We start from the raw sequence: 21,912 nt of genomic DNA, 5'->3' as shown, positions 1-21,912 counted from the left end.
GTGACCTCCCTCAAGAGTGTGACAGCTGAGAGTGGTACAGAACATATCATTTTCTATTTACTGAAGTATGAATCTATTGTTGTCTGCTTTGCTCCGTGAATTTCCTCTTTGCGCACACAAGCCCTAAATGCCTGCAGCTGTTTTGAGAGATCAAATGAGAGCTCGAGTTCACCAAATTGAAGGCAAGCATCTTCGAGTTGCTGGCACAGCATGAAAAATTGTGTGAAAGTGTAAAACAATTTCAGCTTGTGACTGACAGGGATGGGTATCAATGTATGTGAAGACAACGAGCCAGTCATTTAAGGTGAGATTTTTTCGAGTTGTGACCTTATGAGGTTTGGCTGAGGTAGCGGGTGCATCTTTATTCGTTGTGACTGTCTGCAAGCACTGCTTGTAGGGAGCTGGCTTCTCCCATGGTTTGTGGGTCTTATTGGGCATGCGAGAGGAGAACAAAGACAAATTTTGACACCACTATACACTTTAGACAGTCTAAACTACATTAGTATAGGTGCTGAACAGTGACCGACATCAGGAAGAAGTGAGGCTGCAGGGTAACACTATATAGCCTATGTTGTGCGAGTAGTTGAGTAGCTACCCCCCCCTCTCTGGAACACTTGGTAGTACTGTGTTGATACAATATAGTTCATGATAGCACCCAATTGCTGTGGAGTCAAGTAGCCGCATCCCACCAGTCGTGCTAAATTGCACTCGGTAGCATAAGTCATACATACAATAGTCAGCAGTATCAGTTCATAGTTGCCGTTTCATCTCTCAAAACACTCAATAAACATGAAAAACATATAGAATTCTTGAGCGAATGGTGAATAAATAAGCATCCTACTACTACTCATCATCCCCAGAATCACTAAAGATACCCTCACGGTCATTGTACTCTTCGATGGCGGCATCAAATGCGCTACATGCCATAGTGCAGCCAGTGTCGTGACCAAGCGGATCTGCCTTCGAATGAATGCTAGCAAGAAAAAACCAATTAGATATCATCCCCAGCTTTGAAATGTCACATACCGGCCATTGTCATGAAGACGGGACAACAACTTTGGAAGCAGGCCCTGAGCTTTGGTATGCTCATCAAAATCTGCGAGGTTATTGAGATGCTCATCGAGCACACCCTGATACTCATCCACGGTGAACATCTTGTTTGATTGAGCACCAGTGCTCCACTTGTCGATGCCGCTTTCAATCTAACAACAGAAGACATTAGTACGCGAACTTCAACATGGCACCTCAAAAACGCACCGCAGTCAGGAGCAATGCAAGCCCAACCTCTGGGAAAGGTTTGTAGAACTCAGGGTAAAGCACACCTTCGTCCTTCTTATCACGAAACCACATCGTATTCACCACCTTCTGGATGATCTTCGCATGATACAATCCTTTGTTACCATCAGGAGTGCGAGTCTGATAATACACTAAGCCACTGGCGCCAAAAAATGATGATTACTTACCTTATAAACAAATCCAAAATCCTTCTTGAGCTCCCGCGTGAGCATGACATTGCGATCAATCACAGATTGCTTTGTACTCGTCTCAAACCCATACTCATCTGCAACATATGGTCGGACTTTACTCTTGACCTCGCCACGAAAGTGAGAGCCTTGGGAAGTGATCTACACAGTACTGGAACAGTTAGTAGAGAGATCATCTATCAGAAAAATAACAGACCATTTTAATAATCTCGGCGTCATAAGCGACATGAGTCTGTAGCCTCTTACATGCATCGTTCCATGCTAACTTCGCCCAAGTGACCTCCTGCATCCGATCGGGCATAGCTCCCTCTGTGCAGAGATGCCCGCGATATAGTGCCCAAGCAACACCAAAAATCGTACGAACAGATGGTTCATAGTCAGCAGCCTTTGGTCGCCCCCTGCTTTCCTGGATCTTGACGGCCTTGCGAACTTGCCCATCATCCTCGTTGTCACTGTCCGATGGTCTGCGGTGACGTTTCCCTGGCTCAACACTAGGTGTTGGGGACCTACAAGTAGTACTACCTTCATCCTTGTTGTCCATACATTCGCCATCCATGTCGAAGTCCACCAGGCCTGCGATGGCATCATCAAACATATCTTCATCAGTAGGGCTGGGAGAGCGAGCAACGATGTTGTTGAGAGCCGAAGCTGGGTGGGAAACACTTGCAGCCAGGGGACTACTTGCTTGCATGGAAAGAACGGCCTCACAAAGGCGCAAAAGCTCGGCAGCCTTCTCGGGTGTCAACATGTGGGGGCGTGGTGTCATCTTGAAGAATGTTAGTCAAATCACAAGCGCCAGAATGCAAAATAAACATACAGCACCCATAGAAATTCTGCGTGGCGCCGGGGGCACCACACTTTTACGTCGCACTAAGTTTGGGTCCCTCACCGGCGTCAAAACAGTTTGACTTGAGAACTACATATCAAAGTGTTATTAAGAACGACATACAGAAAAAAAGGCTCACTCCAGGGTCATGAACCGACAGAGCAACAGATCCCCGCAGTGGCGTGTCGGAAAGTGCTAGTGAAACATTGATGGCATCAGCGAGGTAATACAATGAATGAAACATGCACTAACCTGTTCGTCCGTTTTTCTGGTATGCTTCGCGTTCTGCAGCCTTACTGGCCTTTTGGCAGGCCTTTTCTTGACATTCCTGGGCTTTATCAACCTGCTGGCATTGTCGATTTTCTTTATCCTTGTGGGTCTCGGCTTTGAATGAAGGTTCAATCAATAGTCATGATAAGAGATTGACACAGGGCTGACTTACACACATATTGAGCCCTCTCAGTAGGACGGCGATCATGGCGGCTAGCAGCCCGCTCGGCAGCAGCAGATCTCGCAGCTGAAGACATTAGTAGTTCTGTGTAGATCAACGAGATCAGATCAGATGAGGGATGGAAAGAACAGAGAGAGAAAAATACATGCCTACTATGGCCTGATGAGGAAGTGATCTACCGACAATGCCCGACAGCGTCAGACAACGGAGCTTAGGAGTCGGGATGTCAGTCCGTTTCAGTCCGAGACATGGTAGGCTGTTTTACTCAAGTGAGACCAAGACAAATACAAGAAATAAGATGAGCTAGCTACCTCTTGCATCTTCCATAATGGTGCGGACAACACAAAAACCACGCTGTAACTTTTGTCTCAAAGAACTGGCCCGACGGAAAGATGTTACCTTGCACATTCAAAATACTCCAAGATGTCGGCAACAATGGGAACTCCTCGTCTCGAGTCAGCAAAAGGCCACGGTTTCTGAACAACCAGACAAGCAACAAGATACGTCAGGTCCAGTCACACCCCCGGAATATGATTATGACATACCTGAAGATATAGACTATGAATTTCCACCAAGAGCGAGGAGAGCTGAGTATGAGCCTGTTGAAGCCCCGCAATCGAAACGGGCTCGAGTGGAAGAAGTAGCAGATGAAGAGCACCCAGAAAGATTTGCGAACATGTTCCCGCACCCTGCCGCAGATGTTTTAGGGGCAGGACAGACGGCCTTCGAAGAAATTCGGGAGGATCAGATTAACATGGGTCTTGAAGCAAATCCATGGGCGCCATTCTGTGATGAGGAAGAATGGGGTCTTGCAGAGTGGCTTGCAAAGAGAGTCAACCAAAAAGCAACTGATGAATTCCTGAAACTCGCCATTGTCAGTGTTCTTGTTCATGTTTACAAATCAGCCATCATGACGCACCCACTTAGACCAAAAATCGCACTCAGCCAAGCTATACGAGTAACTATACATTCCGAAAGAAACTTGACAAGTTACCGAAAGGACCGGGTTGGATGTGCGATATTGTGACATCAACGGGTGATCGAGTGGATGGGAGTCAGGAGTTCCTCACCGAACGACATGAACTATGGCGGCGGGATCCTGTAGAGTGTGTGCGTGAGCTGGTTGGTAATCCCGCGTTCAAGGAATATCTTGCGTACCTGCCAGAAAAAGTTTATGAGGATCCTGAAGGAAAGACACGGGTATATGACGAGATGTGGACAGGTGACTGGTGGTGGAATATGCAGGTCAGTCAAATGAAAACTGGAATACGAGGACAGCTTACCATGATTTAGGAACACCTTCCACCTGGTGCTGTTATTGCGCCCGTGATCCTCGCGTCTGACAAGACAAATCTGACCCGTTTTCGAGGAGATAAAGCAGCCTGGCCGATCTATCTGACAATTGGGAATATCAAGAAGGACATCCGCCGTCAGCCTTCCAAGCATGCAACAGTGCTGATAGGATACTTACCAATATCGAAGATGCTGCATTTTAAGGATGACGAAGGACGGCAACTTGGTCGCTATCGACTGTTCCATAACTGCATGCGGTTGGTGATGGAATCACTGATTGATGCGGGTTGTTGTGGAGTCGAGATGATCTGCACTGATGGGAATATCCGACACATTTTTCCGATCCTTGCAGCGTATATTGCAGATCACCCCGAGCAGTGCCTTATTGCGTGTTGCAAAGAAAATCACTGCCCTTGTTGTGTTGTGGGAACCAAACAACGAGGAGACCATGTTGACTCACCTCTCCGCAATGTCACTGAGACCAGAGCAACTCTCAAACGACATCAAAATGGTGAAGACCCTCACCTTTTTGACGATCACGGTCTGTGTGTGATTCATTATCCGTTCTGGGCGTATCTCCCCCACACCGATATTTTCACCTGCATCACTCCAGATATTCTCCACCAGCTCCATAAGGGAGTCTTCAAGGACCACATTGTTAGTTGGTGTGCTACAATCATCTCCAACGCAGAGTTCGATGCACGTTTCCAAGCTATGTCCGATTTTCACGGTCTCCGTCACTTCAAATGGGGAATTTCGAATGTCTCTCAGTGGACTTGCACGGAGCATAAAGAGATGCAGCACGTTGTTTTGGGTGTCATTGCAGGTGCTGTTGAACCTCGTGTGTTCCAGGCTGCTCGTGCTATTCTCGACTTTATTTATTATGCTCAATACCATGCTCACACAGACACAACTCTCATGCGAATGCAGGAAGCACTCAATGTGTTTCATGCAAATAAGGCTGTCTTCATTGAGCACGGCCTTCGCGAGCACTTCAACATTCCGAAGGTTCATTCAATGTGCCACTATGTGCAGTCCATCCGATCTTTGGGAAGTGCTGATGGTTTCAACTCGGAGAGCCCTGAACACCTGCACATCGACTATGCGAAGGATGCTTACCAGGTGAGCAGCAAGGTTGATTATATTGCGCAGATGACGCACTGGCTCAAACTTCAAGAAGCTGTATTTCGACATGGTGTTTATCTTGATTGGGTTGCATCCCAAAGCCGAGATCCTCTCGCCAACTCAGACTTAGATGCACTTGAGGAAGAGGATGAGGAAGAGGAGTTGGCAGATTCAGATACCATGATGCACACTCCAGATGTTTTGCTATCTCAGTTCACTCCATCAGGTCTACTAAAGTCGCATGGCTATCGCGTGGCCAAAACATGCCCTTTCGTCAATGTCTCCATGTCTCGTCTGCAAACAGACTTCGGCGCCATTGACTTCATACCTGCTTTGCAAACATTCCTCGCTCGCCACTTTCCTCATTCATCCATCTCTGCCAGCGAGTATGATCGGTTCAATGTCTTTAAATCGGTGCTACTTCTTCTCCCTTGGCGAAATCACATCAGCGATGTCAAGCGGCTGAATAGGATTCGAGCTCACCCAGCTATCCCCAATAGCAACCGTCGCAAGCCGCCATCACCAGCACATTTTGATGTGGCATTCATTGTTGAGGACCGCCAGTTATGGGAGAGCAGTACAGGTTTTGATGGTATGTCTTGCAATTGCACTCAAAGTATGATGCTGACGCCAATGCAGGGTTGCGGCTCGCACAAATACATGCAATATTTAAATTACCATCTCAGTACGGTGAATTTCCTCATCCCCTGGCTTACATCGAATGGTTTCGACCTCTGTGTGAGCCGGAAGCCGCCACCAGACTCTATCGAGTGGCACAGTCGACTCGTAACCAACAGCGATTCGCAGCGGTCGTCAGTGTTCAAGACCTTCTGCAAGGAGGTCATCTGTTTCCTAGGTTTGGATCGGGCAAAGTAGATGTGTCGTGGATCAATAGTGATGTTCTCGAGCTCGCTGATGAGTTTTATGTCAATCCTTACATTAATTTCTACCTGTTTGACACTATGGAGCGCTTATAGAACATTTCATAGCGAGTTTACATCACGCGCGGGGATAGTTGTTCACATAGTTGCATTGTTATACATAGCACTTCGCATTGACCGAGTAGACTACCTGTAGCTCTGGGATACCAGCCATATGACTACTGTGGCTCTGGTGTTATGTCCGTCTACCAGGAGCTACTGAGACTCCCAGGCGTCACATAGTGTTGGCATGGTGCTATGAGTCAAAATGCTTTTTCCAGATGGATGCTGACCTGAACATGACCTGATGTGTTACCAAGGCTCCTCATAATGCATAAATCAGCCCAGAGGCTTATGCATTATGCGTTATGCATTTTGCATGCATATTGCCCACATCCCACAATGGGACCCACCCAAAGGTGATGCATTATGAAAAAGTGTACTGTAGCGATATCAGGCACAATTTGAGCAATACACAGACAGACCACAATTTGAAGGCTCAAGAGACATTATAAGTTGCCAGGAATAGCCATCCAAATGTGCATGAGCAAGAAATTGAAGCAGCCAGAAATTGAAGGAGCATGTGAGAGATCGAAGCGGGACCTAGAGTAAAGGACAAGATATAACATGAGAGTCCTGGACGTGCAGCCAGTTATGTTGAAGTACCACAAGAAAGGCTGGCAAGATGCAATAAGGCATTGGGAAGTGCAACTGAGGGCTTATTTGCGAGTATGGAAAATTAACAGGTGACTGGTCAGTGAGACTAGTGATGTGTGGGCCCAGCTTGGCCTGAAAGCCTTAGGCCTAGCCTGAGGAGGCTTGGGCTTTGAAGAAATTCAGGCTGAGCCATGGGCCAAAGCTGCAGCTGGCTTGGGCTCATTCATGGCCTTTGAGAAGGAAAAGAGTCTATATTCAATACAAGTATACTAACATTAGTCGTCGTCTGCTGAATCAATATCAGATCCTGACACATCATCGTCATCACCTAAAATCAATGTATCCCACCCCTCATCATCTGCTGCTTCGACTTCTAACACCTCAGCCTCATGTTTGGAGTCTTCAGTTCCTTCTTCTATGAGGGAAGATGGACCAGACTCCCAGAATAGAAGATTGTTATGGAGAGAACACTTGACACATTGTAGGGCCTCAACAATATCTCCTTTCAACCGATTGTGCTGCTTGCTGATCATGATCCCACCTTGTGAGAAAGCTTGCTCACTTGAGACCAACACTGCCATAATAGTCTCTCACCAGCAAAGCCCACATAGGATATCTCTGGCCATTGATCTTAACAGAAACAGCAGTTAGTCACAAGAAACCTCAAAGTGAAAGTCACTTACACCCCACCACTGAATAGTAGTGATACCCACTGATGGAACCGCCTCAATAGTTTCAATGTAGCTCATAAATTTGGCCCTCCATGGTTTCAATGGATCACTAGTAGATGTGGCACCTGGTTCTGGCTTGGCATCATCCTCAGAGTCACTCTGGACCTCCCAAATGAGTTTCTTGAGGCCACTAACCTTACTTTTCATGGTTGTGGGCTGTGACAACACCCGACCTTGATGTAGCTTGTCATAGCACTTGAACACATTCTCAGCATAAGTAAGCATGTCATCAAGCAAGTTCGATGGCCAATGTTTTTTAAAGTAAGCAATTTTTGCCATTGGATCAAGTACTATATCAAATGTTAGAGTTGCACTGACTGAAAGAGAAAATGATGAACACATAGCAATGATGTAGGCTGGATAGTTCATATGTCGGAAAAAGTTATTTTTGCTTGGCATACCTTATAAGGCATTGCAAGCCCTCAATTGATTGAGCCCATTTGAAGTGCTTGAAAGCGGACCCAAAAATCTTGCAAGTGAGGCTCAATTGACACTTGCAGGCTGATTGCAACCTCATTTAGGGACAGATTGGGACATATTTTTGCAAAAGTTACATTTACAGCCCCTTGTAAGCTGCTTGCAACACACTTGCAAGTCCCTTCCAATTGACTTGGAAAAATTTCGGGTGACCTTGCAACCCCTCAATTAGCCTCAAGAGGGGTCCCTTGCAAGGCACCTTTGGAAATTTCCAACATAGTCCTCTCATAATACTCATCTAGCTTTGTTGCTGCTGCCTTCAGTGCACAAGCGAACCAATGTAGAAACAACAATACTGCGAGGCGCGAATGAGGCTCCTGACTGTATCTGTAAATGTTGTAGGTCATGCATTGCCTAGTCTGCTATATTTGAGAAGACAAGTGCATTTGACCCTAAAGGGGAAGTGAGTGCAGCAAGGATCTAGAAGTGTGCGCTAAAGCGAAGCACAAGAAAGTGCAGGTGCGCGCAAGGCACAAAGGCGTGGGAACATGCGCGCGTGATGCGCGAAGCGCGGGAAAGTGCGCGCAGGTATGCAGAAATGAGAGAGACTAAGCTTAAGTGATGATATAATGTAAGACAAGAGATGAGAGTGCAAAGTGTCAAGGAATAGATTTCTACTGCGACTTTCTAGGTAGCAAGTAGTAGGTAAAGTGAGAGGTGAAGTAAGGTGGAAAGTGTGTAAGGTCATGTCCCATGGTATGTACTGCTGGCGCTTATATACGGTACCTAAGCGCTGTCATGCGGAGCCGAAGCACTACCGAGTAAAGTCTAATATGTAAAGATATATATAAGTAAGGGTCCATGATAAAAATAAAGGTGGAATGATATGTAAATAAGGGAAACAGAAATACATGCACTAGAGAGCTTGGTGGACAGTGGATGGATGCTTCTGGATGGCTGGTGCTATAGGGCGATCAAGCACGGGAAAGCGCGCGCGCATATACATCGTGAAGCACGGGAAAGCTGCACCTCATATAGGGATAGCTGCAGACAGCACACAGAGTGGTGCTGCAAGTTCGTGCAATGTACTCCTTAGTGAAAACTGCCATATCAGACCATGAGAGGCATGAGTCTCTGCACCAAGTATACTTGGGCCTTTCAGCTTGCAAAGACCAAGATTTGTGGAGCGTCTCTAGGGCAGGTATCACAAGATGGAGAGTTAATCCTCGATCAGATGAGAAAGCTTGCTGGGCAACATCGGCATATGAAAGAAGGTCCGTGAATTGACCAACTCGTGTCCATTCAGCAGCTGACAGTTGCAGAAAGTTGATTTTGGCCCATTTTTTGAGACTGCATTCTTGATGCCCCATTTCATACACAAATGTATCCACATGCTACAGTGAGTAAGAGTGAGAATAAACAAAGTATGACAATATATCAAATACACACCTGCTTGTTCAATTTGGTGCAATTCAGCATAACATAGGTAGATGACCAACAGACTTTCATGTCAATCAATAGCTGTGTCGGCAAAGACACATTGGCTTTTATCTGAATGTTCCTGTATAATTCTTTTCATTTTGCCGATGAATGTTCTTTAACACAGATGCTGCGAACAAGGCCAATTTTGTCCCGATCAACCTTATGAGACATGTCTGGTTTGTGGCCGTGAGGATCATGAGGATTGTAGTGAAGAGATTTGCTGTATGTGCCAATGAGCTGCTGCATGCCAAGATTGATAACATGCACTAAACAGCTGTTGATATTGTTAGCAGTTCCATCAATGAAATAACAAAACAAACTTACTTGATATTGCGCTCGAGCCATGGAAAAACCTTCTTATGCTTCACCTCATATAACTGTGCAAACTCTTGCAGCATAGTGTTGTTGTTGGCTGTGTTGTCACATGTAACATGACCAATCTAGTAAGTAGACATAAGCTGTAGTGTTTGAGAGGCACATATTACAGTGACCTATCTCCGTATAATATGAGGGAACAGACGTGCATAATATCCCATATGATATGGGCCAGCGGACCATGGGCCCATGATAAAAATATCCTCGACTATGACAGATGGGCCGGGAGGCAAATTATTCCCAATGGAGGCGGGTGGGCCCATGCAGGGAATATATAGAGTAGATGAGTGGGCCGATGTACATGAATATTAGGTAGACAGGTGGGCCGAGGTAGTTGGATATTATGCAGATGGGTGTATTAAGGTAGATGTGTATGAGATAGATGGGTAGGTACTTGTTATCACATTCACGGGTGGGCCCAGACACATATTAAATTAGACGGGTGGGCCAAGGGTATTATAAAATATTGTATTAGATGGGTGGGCTGAGGATGTTGTATGGGATGTTGTATTAGATGGGTGGGCCGAGGGTGGTATAAAATATATGTAGATGGGTGGGCCCATGTGTATCATAATTGTAGACATGATGGAGCTGAGGTAGTTGTACATCAACCAAATCAGAGGAGGTAATAAATCAAAGTTACCAAGTTCCCGGAGCAGCAGGTGATCTCCTGACATGGCCTTTGATGGTGCACAGATTGTCTTGCAAATTTTGGAATCCGGGGTGCGAAGCTTGTGTTGCCCTATGAGAAGCCAAGTTCCGATTACCAACCTTTGGGTCAACCGTACTCAGAGGAGGTAATAAATTAAAGTTATTGAGTTCCTGGAGCAGCAGGTGATCTCCTGACATGGCCTTTGATGGTGCACAGGTTCTATTGCAGAATTTGGAATCCAGGGTGTGAAGCTTGTGTTGCCCTACAAGACACCAAGTTCTGACCACCCAAATTTGGGTCAACCATACCGACTTCCGAGTTCTGGGACCTGGGAGTCAACAAATGAATATCTGATAACCAGCACACTTCCAATCAGGTAGTATTTCATTGAGCAATGGATCATCCAAGGGGTCCCTTATCAGACTCGGTAGTCAATATAGGCAAATGATAATGAAAACATGAAAGTTGTTATTATGCTATTTTTCAAACCCAAGACCCTGAAACCCATTGTTCAACATGTCCATTTTTCACCCACTGCACAAATCACTGAGTTTCGAGTGCTGAAACCCAAAACTCAAAACCCAGTGTGCAACACGTCGATTGTTTATTTACATTACACAGATCATCGAGTTCCGAGTGCTGAGTGCTGAAACCCGAAGCCCAAAACCCAAAAATATGTATGGAACATGTCCATTTCTTACTCATTGCACATCTCACTGAGTTTCGAGTGCCGAAACCCGAAACTCGAAACCCAGTGTGCATCATGTCCATTGTTCAATTATATTACACAAGTCATCAAGTTCTGAGAGCTGAGAGCCGAAATCTGAACCCCGAACCCCAAAAATGTTTACACAACATGTCCATTTTTCACTCACTGCACAAATCACTGAGTTTTGAGTGCCAAAGCATGAAACTGGAAACCCGGTGTGCAACATGTTGATTTTTCATTTATATCACACAAATCATTGAGTTCCAAGTGCCGAGGGCCGAGACCCGAAAATATGTATGCAACATTTCCATTTTTCACCCACTGCACAAATCACCGAGTGTTGAGTGCTGAAACCTGAAAATTGAAACCCAGCATGCAACATGTTGATTTTTCATTTATATTACACAGATAATCGAGTTCCGAGTGCCAAGGGCCGAAGCCCGAAGCCTGAGACCCGAAAATATGTATGCAACATTTCCATTTTTCACTTGTTGCACAAATCACTGAGTTTCAAGTGCTGAAACCTGAAACTCAAAACCGGGTGTGCAACATGTCCATTGTTCAATTATATTACACACAAATCATTGAGTTCCGAGTGCCGAGGGCCGAACCCTGAACCCCGAGACCCCAAAATATGTGCGCAACATGTCCATTTTTCACTTGTTGCACAAATCACCAAGTTTTGAGTGCTGAAACCTGAAACTCAAAACCTGGCATGCAACATGTCCATTTTTCATTTATATTACACAAATCATCAAGTTCTGAGTGCTGAGACCCGAGACCCAAACCCCGAGACCTCAAAATATGTATGCAACATTTCCATTTTTCACTTGTTGCACAAATCACCAAGTTTTGAGTGCTGAAACCTGAAACTCAAAACCTGGCATGCAACATGTCCATTTTTCATTTATATTACACAAATCATCAAGTTCTGAGTGCCAAGACCCAAGACCCGAACCCCAAGACCTGAAAATATGTATGCAACATTTCCATTTTTCACTTGTTGCACAAATCACCGAGTTTCAAGTGCCGAAACCTGAAACTCAAAACCGGGTGTGCAACATGTCCATTGTTCAATTATACGAGCTCACGCCCGTTGTGCCTTCAGCACAAATCGAAGGAGCACTATGTTGTAGCAGTAGCTCAGTGGACGTGCGAAGTCAACTAACATGTATTGGTATGTACCTGTTGTAGCAGTAGCTACAGGTAGTGTCAGTAAGTAGGAACTATGTACAAAGGTAGTACTAACCTCAGTGGACATGTGAAGTCAACTGAGGAAGGTTATGAGGCGCGGTGAAGGTACAACAATTCAGATGGTGAGTCTGAACAATGTTGGGTCTTGCAGAACCTAGCTGCTATTCGACCCTAAAGGGTTTCTGGACCAGACTCAAGGCTCAGAGGAGAGGAAATATCATAGAAAACTACTGAGCACTCAGACTCATACTGGTAACTGGTGAAAAGATTGCTTGATTATGTAAGCTACAAAAGTGCCAACATAAGGTAAGGTAAAACAGTCTCTACAAGCCCAACCAGAAATGAATCCCTACAGCGGGAACAAATGGTATTTGTAGGTAGGTAGATATGAAACGGTACCAACTGTCCATAGATAGTGAGGATTGATATAACGACACTCCCCCTCAAGCCGAGCGCAGGCCGAGGGCGGAGGCAAAATGTTTGACCTTTAAGCTGGGGAGAGGCTTTGTAAGGGTATCAGCAGTCATAACGTCCGTAGGGCAATAAACTAAAAGAATTGAGCCTTTCTCAACAGAAAAATGAATGAAATGATACCTAATGTCGATATGTTTTGTCTGGGCGTGAAATGCCCCGGACTTCACGAGTGCAATGGAGGGTGATGGGATGGGTTATCGGCCGGAATACTTCACTGATGAAGTGATGCAACCAAACTGCCTCTTTCGTGGCATGCATAGCCGCAACATATTCAGCTTCAGTCATTGACAAAGTTACTAACTCCTGCTTTTTGGAACTCCAGGACACTGCGCCGCCGTCCATGAGGAACGTGTAACCAGACACAGCGTGCCGGTGTTCCTGTGACGCGCCGTCAGCATCAGTGTAACCTTCAAGGCCTTGTTTCTTGGTGCCGAAGGTGAGTGCGAGGGCTTTGGTGCCGATAAGGTAACAATAAATCTTCTTGATGGCCTCCCAGTGGTGCATGCCTGGGTTGGCACCAAACTGAGCGACCGTGGAGACTGCGAATGCGATGTCGGGACATGTGCCAACTGCGAGGTGCATGAGCGAGCCAATGGCTTTGCAATAGGGTACATTTTTCATCTGCGCAGACTTGGCTGGGGATTTCGGGGATTGTGAGTGCGAGAGTGGGAGATTAGGGTCCATGGGCACAGAGCTGGGCTTCATGTCCATGAAGTTGTACTTCGTAAGGATGGCGTTGACATATGTTTCGTGTGAGAAGGAGATGGTGCACACGACTCGGTCGCACATTACCTTCATGCCGAGGAGCGAAGCGATGGGACCGAGATCCGTTAGTTTGTAGCACGAGGCTATGTCCCATTTGAACTCTGCAATGAGTTTGTCGTTGTTACCGGTCACTGTGCAGTCATCGACGTGTGACGCAAGGATTAGAATGTCCGCGCTGATGTGTTTATAGAAAACTCCCCAGTCAGACTCTGCGCGCGTCATCCCCAAACTCTTCATCAACCTACACAGCTCTTGGTACCACTTCAACGCCCCCTGCTTTGACCCATAAAGTGCGACACGCAACAGCGCGACAGGGCACTTGAACTTCTTATCGACATTTAAACCAGGTGGGAGCTCCATATAGATGATTTCGTCCTCGTCCAGCTTACCATTGAGGAAGGCACTGTGGAAGTCGAAGACGTCGATATTCCAGTCGTTTCGTGCGGCGATGGCGAGGATGGTACGGAGAGATGTGAGGCATGCGACAGGTGCGTAAGTGTCATAATAGTCTACGCCGTATACCTGGGAATAACCTTTAGCCACTAGCCGGGCTTTGTACTTGTCGATTTCCCCGTCCACATTCCGCTTGATCCGGAACACCCACTTGCACCCTACTATATTTGCACCTTCTGGCTTCTCGACGATGGACCAAGTCCGTGTGTCTTCTAGAGAGGTGAGTTCTTTATTAATGGCGTCCTCCCACTTAGGCCAATCAACTCTGTTGCAGGCTTCTTTCACCGTCGTTGGGTCGCTGCTCTCTATTACCACGACACCTGCCATCATGGCAAAGACTTCTTCATCATCTTCGTCAATCTCTCCATTCTCCCCCACCAGTCCGAGCATGGCCACCAAGTTTGATACTTCTGGGGTGGGTTGCATCCCACGAGGTAAGTCATTACTGCGTCCATCTGTGGTGCCTGTGCCGTCGTGCAGGCTCTTAATATACGCTGATTCAACCCTTACCTGTCCAGATCTACGCGGCAATGGCGCAGCTTCAAATTGTGGGCCTAGGTGGTCGATGGAAGGAGCTGGATTGGAGTTTGAGGGTTTTGGTTTATCGGTGAGTGTTGAACCGACATCATCGATTCGTACCGTGCAGTCTGCTGGTATCTCACTTCCTTCTATAGGCACTACCACCTCTGCTGTGTTGAATACGACACTTCTTTCGATGGCGACTCGTCGGGACTCAGGGAGATAGATGCGATGGCCATTGCTATCGTGGTCGAATCCTACCCACCTGCCATCAACTGCTCGCATGTCAAGCTTGGATCCGTTCAGCGAATGAACCTTAATGCAGCTTCCCCACTCCGGTAAGTTATCAAGGTTTGGTGTCTTCTTGAATAATGCTTCGTAGGGCGTCATACCATTCAATGCCTGGGTACCAGTTCGGTTCTTCAACCAGGTCACATGCATTATGGCCTCGCCCCACAAGAACTTGGGCAGTCCGCTGGCGTGTAGGAGCATGTGCGTGCGCTCTACGAGCGTATGGTTCTGACGTTCAGCTAAGCCGTTGTGCTCTGGAGTGTCGTGAATGGTGAGCTTTCTCTCTGTGCCTTTGCTTCGAAGATGACACGAGAACTGTTCTCCAGTGAATTCTCCCCCGTGATCTGATCGCAACTTTCTTATCTTGGCGTCAAACTGCGTGTTTGCCCAAGACTCATATGATTTGTACGCATCAAATGTTTCATCCTTCAAGCGCAGCAGATATAGGTGCGTAAAGCGAGTTGAATCATCTGTAAAGGATGCAAAATATTCTTTGTGACCAGGTGTTTGCACTGGGGAGGGTCCCCAAAGGTCCGTATGGACTTCGTCGCCGAATTTCTCGCAACGTGGAGGGTCACGAACTTTCCCGATGGCTTTGCACGTGGCCTTTGCATACTCGCACGAGTCGCATTTGTCCAAGGTGAGTTCTGAAGGGTCCAGTGCAATCCCAGTAATGACACCATCTTTTAGCATGCGCTTGATGCTATCGGGAGTGACGTGGCCTAATATGACTGTCGCGCATAGTGAGTGCTTCTTTTGCGCTCGTTGCTCCAGCAAATGGTCTCTTTGGCCCTCTAATGCAGTATAGGCCCTTGTTTACTGGTATCTCCCCCATCATCCTCTTCTTCTCATTGAAGATTTTGCACGAGTTCTTGCGGAACAATGCTGCGTACCTGGCGGATGCGAGACGGCTAATGGACACTAGCATCAACCCCATTTGAGGTGAGTAGAGCACATCTCTCAGCAATATACGGGTCTTTGATTGGCTGTTCGGTAGGAATATCTCTATATTTCCCTTCCCAGTAGCTTGAAAGGTGTGTTTATCGGCCGTTGTGATCGGCTTTGGCGCGATGCTGACAAAGTCCTGAAATAGATCCTTATACGACGACATATGGCGCGAAGCGCCTGAGTTGAACAGTTCGATTCGAGTGTTCTGCTTTCCGCTCGGATCTGCGAGTGTGGCAAAGGTGAATGACGTTCTCTCGTCTTCTGGGCTTGTTTCGTTCACTAACCACACTTCTTCAGGTTTGTCTTCTTTGTCCTTCTCTTTCGTGCTTGTGGCTGTTTCAGCCCTTTTGTCCTTTCCTTTCCAATCGGAACGCTCTTTGCCCTTTGTACCTGATGCTCCCCCTCCGGTTCCTCGACAGTCACGCTGCATATGGCCGTATTTGCCGCAGTTGTGACAATTGCCTTTGATTTTTCGTGAACGCTGACTTGTATTAGCGTTGTAGGCAGCATCATCATTCGAGGAGCTGGTCTTCTTCGACTTCGAGGCACGATGGTCATATTTGTCGACAATTGTCGACATCAGGACATCTGAGGTGAGCTTAACGCTTGATACTTTTGCTGACACTGTCAGTGCAGATAGATGGGGGTCATAGGACGCCGGTAGCAAGCTCATGATCATGGCTGCGAAACTTTCATCAGAAGGTGCATGTCCCAACGAGGACAATTGTTCTTTCGCAGTGCGCATCTTGTTGAAGTGCTCACGTATGTTGCCCTTTTCGGGGCACTTCAGGTCTTGTAGCTTGCGCAGTAGCTTGACAGAGACTACGCGCGAGCATTGCTCGAACAAACTCGAAAGGTGCGTGAAGATGTCTTTGGCCGTGTCTAGATTTTTGATTTGGATGAATAGGGAATTGGGAATCATTCCTGCAATCTGCTGCTTCATGATGGCTTGGCCGGTGTGCCATTCTTTAAACTCTGTTTTATATGTACTAACTTCTTTCACTTCATCCGTAGTAGCTGGTACCCACGACGGTCCTCTATTAGGCAGCATCTGGGGATCCACGGGCTTTGTCTCGGTGCCATCCATATGGCCGATCAGCCCCCTAGCATCAATGGACCACTGAAGGCGTTCTTTGTACATCATCCAGTTCTCACCATCGGCGGCGAGCTTCAGAATGCGGAGAAAGTCTTCTCCCAATTTTCCATTCGAGGTCGACATCCTTTTGTGAGTCTTTTTCTTCGCGCGCTTAATTTGAAATTTTCACTAATGATGCGCAGGGCTCATAACCTGTTGTAGCAGTAGCTCAGTGGACGTGCAAAGTCAACTAACATGTATTGGTATGTACCTGTTGTAGCAGTAGCTACAGGTAGTGTCAGTAAGTAGGAACTATGTACAAAGGTAGTACTAACCTCAGTGGACATGCGAAGTCAACTGAGGAAGGTTATGAGGCGTGGGAACAAATGGTATTTGTAGGTAGGTAGATATGAAACGGTACCAACTGTCCATAGATAGCGAGGATTGATATAACAACACGCTACGCGCTCTTTCAAGGGAGGAAAATGAGTGTTGTTCCTTTGGCTTCCTGGCCTCAGGCTGCATCCTAATAAATTGTGCATTTTGAATGATTTTGAAATACATTTATGAGCAGCTTTTCAAAAAAACTCAATCTACTACACAACATAAAATAAAAAAATATGTAACAGTATCATTGAATGTATTCATTTTCCCATTTTTCCCTGCTTCCCATCTCCCATCTAGGGATCAGCAGGGATATGGGAAACTCTTGAGGGTAGGGGTAGGAATTTGGACCTGAAGACCCCTGTACCCCTGGGAATATATCCCCAAATTGATTACCATAGGAGTGATAGATACATATAAAATTTTGAAGTTGTACATTTGCCTTCAAATGGGAAAATATATGTGATTGGAAAAAGTGTTACCCTGGGGTATACCCATGGTATCTATCTCTGGTACCCTTCAAAAACCCACACTTACACTGTGGGTGATGGTATATTGGTAAGTAAGGGTAAGGGTTTCACCTCAGATACCCTAGGGTATACTCATGCTAATCCCGTCTCCCATCCTCTGGTTCTCTGGTTCTCCCAGTTTCCCATTCCCATTTTCCTGTCCTCCAATTTTCCAGTTTTTGAGTCTCTAAGTGATCTTTTTCTCCCTTTTTATTTTTTTCATAACCTTCTGTCACTCATCTCCCAATCTCTTTTATCTCATATTTGTTTTCCCCCTGTCTGTCATTGTATTATATATTGTTCCATTATTTGCTCTATGTATACTACCATAACAATTACAGTAGGAAAAACACTCAAATCTAATCACACATCTCCCTTGCCCTGCTCAAACACATATTTTTTCATTATTTAATGCCATGTACACATACAGTTACCAAGGTCGTGCTAAGTTCCCAAAGGGCGACGCTATTTGAGTTGGCGTTCAAAAACACGTGACAAAACCACACGAGTTGCCAAATTGAGGTTAAGCGAGGTAAGCGAAAACCACATGGCCTTTGGCGAGATACGCAAAACATGTGAAATACGCGAAAGCCACACGAGCGCGCAAACATTTCCGAAAACTGTTGTACTTTACTTCTTAGATTACACAAGTCATCGAGTTCCGAGTTCCAAGGGCCAAACCCCAAAAATATATGCACAACATGTCCATTTTTCATTCACTGCACAAATCACTGAGTTTTGAGTGCTGAAACCTGAAACTCGAAACCCAGTGTAGAGACTCATGCCTCTCATGGCATGATATGGCAGTTTTCACTAAGGGAGTATACAGCACCAACTCGCAGCACCACTCTGTGTACTGTCCACAGCAATTCCTATATGAGGCGCAGCTTTCCCGCGCAATGCGCGCATCATTCCCGCGCTTGCGCGCCCTATAGCGCCAGCCATCCAGATGCATCCATCCACTGTTCACCAAGCTCCCTAGTGCGTATATTTCCATTTCCTTTATTAGCATAGTGTTCCACCTTTATTTTTATCATGGACTCTCACCCATATATATCCTTACATACCTACTCGGTAGCGCTTCGGCTCCGCATGACCGCGCTTAGGCGCACTATATAAGCGCCACTTACTTTTTCACCCATCTTTACTTACCTACTTAATACCTAGAAAGTCGCAGTAGAAACCTATTCATTAGCACATCACATCTCACATCTCTTATCTTGTTTTATATCATCACTTAAGCATAGTCTCTCATTTCTGCATACGCGCGCGCGCTTTCCCGCGCTTCGCGCTAATACGCGCGCGTGTTCCCGCGCCTTGCGCTTTCTCGTGCTTCACTTCTGCGCATACCTCTAGATCTTCGCTGCACCTGCTTCCCCTTTAGGGTCGAACGCACTTGTCCTTTCAAGTATAGCACACTAGGCAACGCGCGACCTTACAACTTTTTTAGATACAGTTAGGAGCATCTTTTGTTCCTAGCAGTATTGTTGTTTCTACACCGGCGTGCAACATGTTGATTTTTCATTTACATTACACAAATCATCGAGTTCCGAGTGCCGAGGGCCGAGACCCAAAGCCCAAAACCCAAAATCATGTACACAACATGTCCATTTTTCACTCATTGCACAAATCACCAAGTGTCGAGTGTCGAAACCTGAAACCCGGTACTTCAAATGGACATGAATTGTATTTGTATGTATTATCCATTGGTGTAGGGCTCAAATAACTTGGGAATTGTATTTGTCAGTACTCAGTACTTGGTACTTGGTACTTGGTGATTGGTGATTGGTGGTCAGTGGTCAGTACTCAAGACTCGGTAGTCAATATAGGCAAATGATAATGAAAAATGACAGTTGTAGTCCACGTCAAGGTGAGTGTCTTGGTAGTCTTTCCTTGTCATTCGGCAAAACATCAACAATAATGAAAAAATGAAAGTTATTATTATCCTTAACTTCCTTACTGAAGGTTGTAGTCCAAGTCCAGGTGAGTGTAGTGGTAGTCTTTTCTTGTCAATTGGTTATATTGTTACTCATTATGCAGTACTTGGTACATGGTAATTGGTACTCAGTATTTGGTTTTGATACTCAGTATCCAGGAATCAGTAGTCAGCTTAATGAAGGTTGTAGTCTGAGTCTAGGTGAGTTTATTTGTAGTCTTTTCTCATCCATTGGTTACCATGTGACCAGGATATAAGCTAAAGAAATCCAAAACATCAATAATGACAAATGAAATACATGTGTGCAGTAAGTGAGTCTAAAGATAAAAGAATGAATATTAATAGCAAGACTTGCACATTATGTCGAGATATACAACATAACAAGCCTGTGATGTGATCAGAGACCTGGAATAACACCTATATACATCCATTATAATAGCTTAAAAGCTTAGAAAGATTCATGAAGGATTGATGTAATGATAGGCAAATGACATATGTGTGGAAAGTGACAATAAACATCTTTTATACAAAGTCACATTTATAGATGATTCAGGCCGAAAATATCATTACAAATAACTTTCATTTTTCATTATCGCCCATGTTTCTGATTTCTTTAGCTTATATCTTGGTCAAATGATAACTGATGGACAAGAAAAGACTACCAATACACTCCCCTAGACTTGGACTACAACCTTCAGTAAGGAAGTTAAGCCTAATAACAACTTTCATTTTTCATTATCATTTGCCTATATTGACTACCAACCATCAACCACCAACTACCCTACCAACTACCAACTACCAACTATCAACTACCAACTACCGAGTACTGAGCACTGACAAATACAATTCCCAAGTTATTTGAACCCTACATCAATGGATAATACATACAAATATAGAATTCATGTCCATTTGAAGTACCGGGTTTTGGGTTTTGGTACTCGACACTTGGTAATTTGTGCAATGAGTAGATGGGCATGTGGCATACATGTTTTCGGGCTTCAGGTTTCAGGATTCGGCCCTCAGCACTCAATGATCTGTGTAATCCTAACACCCAAATGTCAAATTTTCACAGTGCTGAACCCCGAGTGCCAGGTGCCAGGTGCTGAGTTCTGAAACCCAGAACTCAGGACTTGACATTTGAAATGAAACACATTCTTCAGACATGTTTGAATCAGCCTACGTATATCCATAAACATTTTACTAACCCCCGAACCCTGACAGATATCTTTGTCCAGTCCCACATATTGAGTCCTGAGTTCTGGGATCCCCAAACCCCAAACCCCCACACCCAGCAGTCCACAATTTCGGGGTTCGGGGGTTGGTAAAATGCGTATGGATATATGGAAGGTTGATTTAAACATTTTTGAAAGATGTTGCATATCAAATGTCAAGTCCTGAGTTTTGATTTCCAGGTTTTGGGAGTGCCAAGTGCTGAAGCCCAGAGTCCCAAAACCCAGAGTTGTCAAATTTTTAGTGCTGAACCCCGAGTGCCGGGTGCCAGGTGCCGAGTCCCGAAACCCAAAACCTGGAACTCAGGATTTGACATTTGAGATGAACGACATTTTTCAGACATGTTTATATGAACCTACATATATCTATAAACATTTTACTAACCCCCAAGCCCCGAAATATATTTTTGTTGTCTCACATCCCAAGTTCCAAGTTCCGAGTTCCGGGACCACCAAACCCCAAACCCTGAAACCCGGCAGTCCACAATTTCGGGGTTCAGGGGTTGGTAAAATGTGTATGGATATATGGAAGGTTGATTTATACATTTTTGAAAGATGTTGCATATCAAATGTCAAGTCCCAAGTTTCAATTTCTGGGTTTCGGGAGTGCCAAGTGCCGAAGCCTGGAGTCCCGAAACCTGGAGTTCCGAAACCCGGAATTCAAAACTCGGGACTTGACATTTGATGAGACATCTTTCAAAAATGTTTAAATCAACCTTTCATATATCCATACACATTTTACCAACCCCTGAACCCCTAAATTGTGGACTGCCGGGTTTTGGGGTTCGGGGGTCCCAGAACTCGGAACTTGGTATGTGAGACAACAAAAATATATTTCAAACATGGGTAAGTCAATGTGTTTGTCAATCAACTTGATTGTAAATCACATTTTATTGATCTCGCCAAATTTCCCAAGTTCCGAGTTCTGAGTTCTGGGACCCCCAAACCCCCAAACCCAGCAGTCCACAATTTCAAGGTTCGGGGGTTGGTAAAATGTGTATGGATATATGAAA

The 21,912-nt window shown here is 45.5% G+C and overlaps 3 protein-coding genes across 3 annotated transcripts; 1 reads left to right on the top strand and 2 right to left on the bottom strand.

The window, feature by feature from the left end:
* Positions 1 to 1,028: 1,028 nt before the first annotated feature.
* F5891DRAFT_931848 (uncharacterized protein) lies at positions 1,029 to 1,977 on the bottom strand (the record flags this gene model as incomplete). The annotated part of the gene is made up of 4 exons (XM_041373974.1): positions 1,029 to 1,202; positions 1,258 to 1,427; positions 1,460 to 1,625; positions 1,681 to 1,977. Coding segments are annotated over 4 exons (807 nt in total), but the record flags the coding sequence as incomplete, so codon positions are not given.
* Positions 1,978 to 3,515: 1,538 nt separating this feature from the next.
* Positions 3,516 to 6,156, top strand: F5891DRAFT_941482 (uncharacterized protein; the record flags this gene model as incomplete). Its single annotated transcript, XM_041374344.1, has 4 exons — positions 3,516 to 3,635; positions 3,689 to 4,006; positions 4,055 to 5,771; positions 5,819 to 6,156. 4 exons carry the CDS (start codon positions 3,516 to 3,518, stop codon positions 6,154 to 6,156), a joined length of 2,493 nt encoding a protein of 830 aa, XP_041232066.1.
* Positions 6,157 to 8,934: 2,778 nt separating this feature from the next.
* On the bottom strand, positions 8,935 to 9,784 carry F5891DRAFT_1181902 (uncharacterized protein; the record flags this gene model as incomplete). The annotated part of the gene is made up of 5 exons (XM_041366086.1): positions 8,935 to 8,995; positions 9,054 to 9,298; positions 9,354 to 9,455; positions 9,522 to 9,660; positions 9,711 to 9,784. 5 exons carry the CDS (start codon positions 9,782 to 9,784, stop codon positions 8,935 to 8,937), a joined length of 621 nt encoding a protein of 206 aa, XP_041232065.1.
* Between the last annotated feature and the right edge of the window lie 12,128 nt (positions 9,785 to 21,912).

Source organism: Suillus fuscotomentosus (assembly GCF_016647785.1).
Source record: "Suillus fuscotomentosus strain FC203 chromosome Unknown F5891scaffold_4, whole genome shotgun sequence".
NCBI classification, from domain to species: domain Eukaryota; kingdom Fungi; phylum Basidiomycota; class Agaricomycetes; order Boletales; family Suillaceae; genus Suillus; species Suillus fuscotomentosus.
The sequence above is the reverse complement of the archived record's forward strand: the minus strand, read 5'-3'. Positions and strand labels throughout refer to the sequence as shown.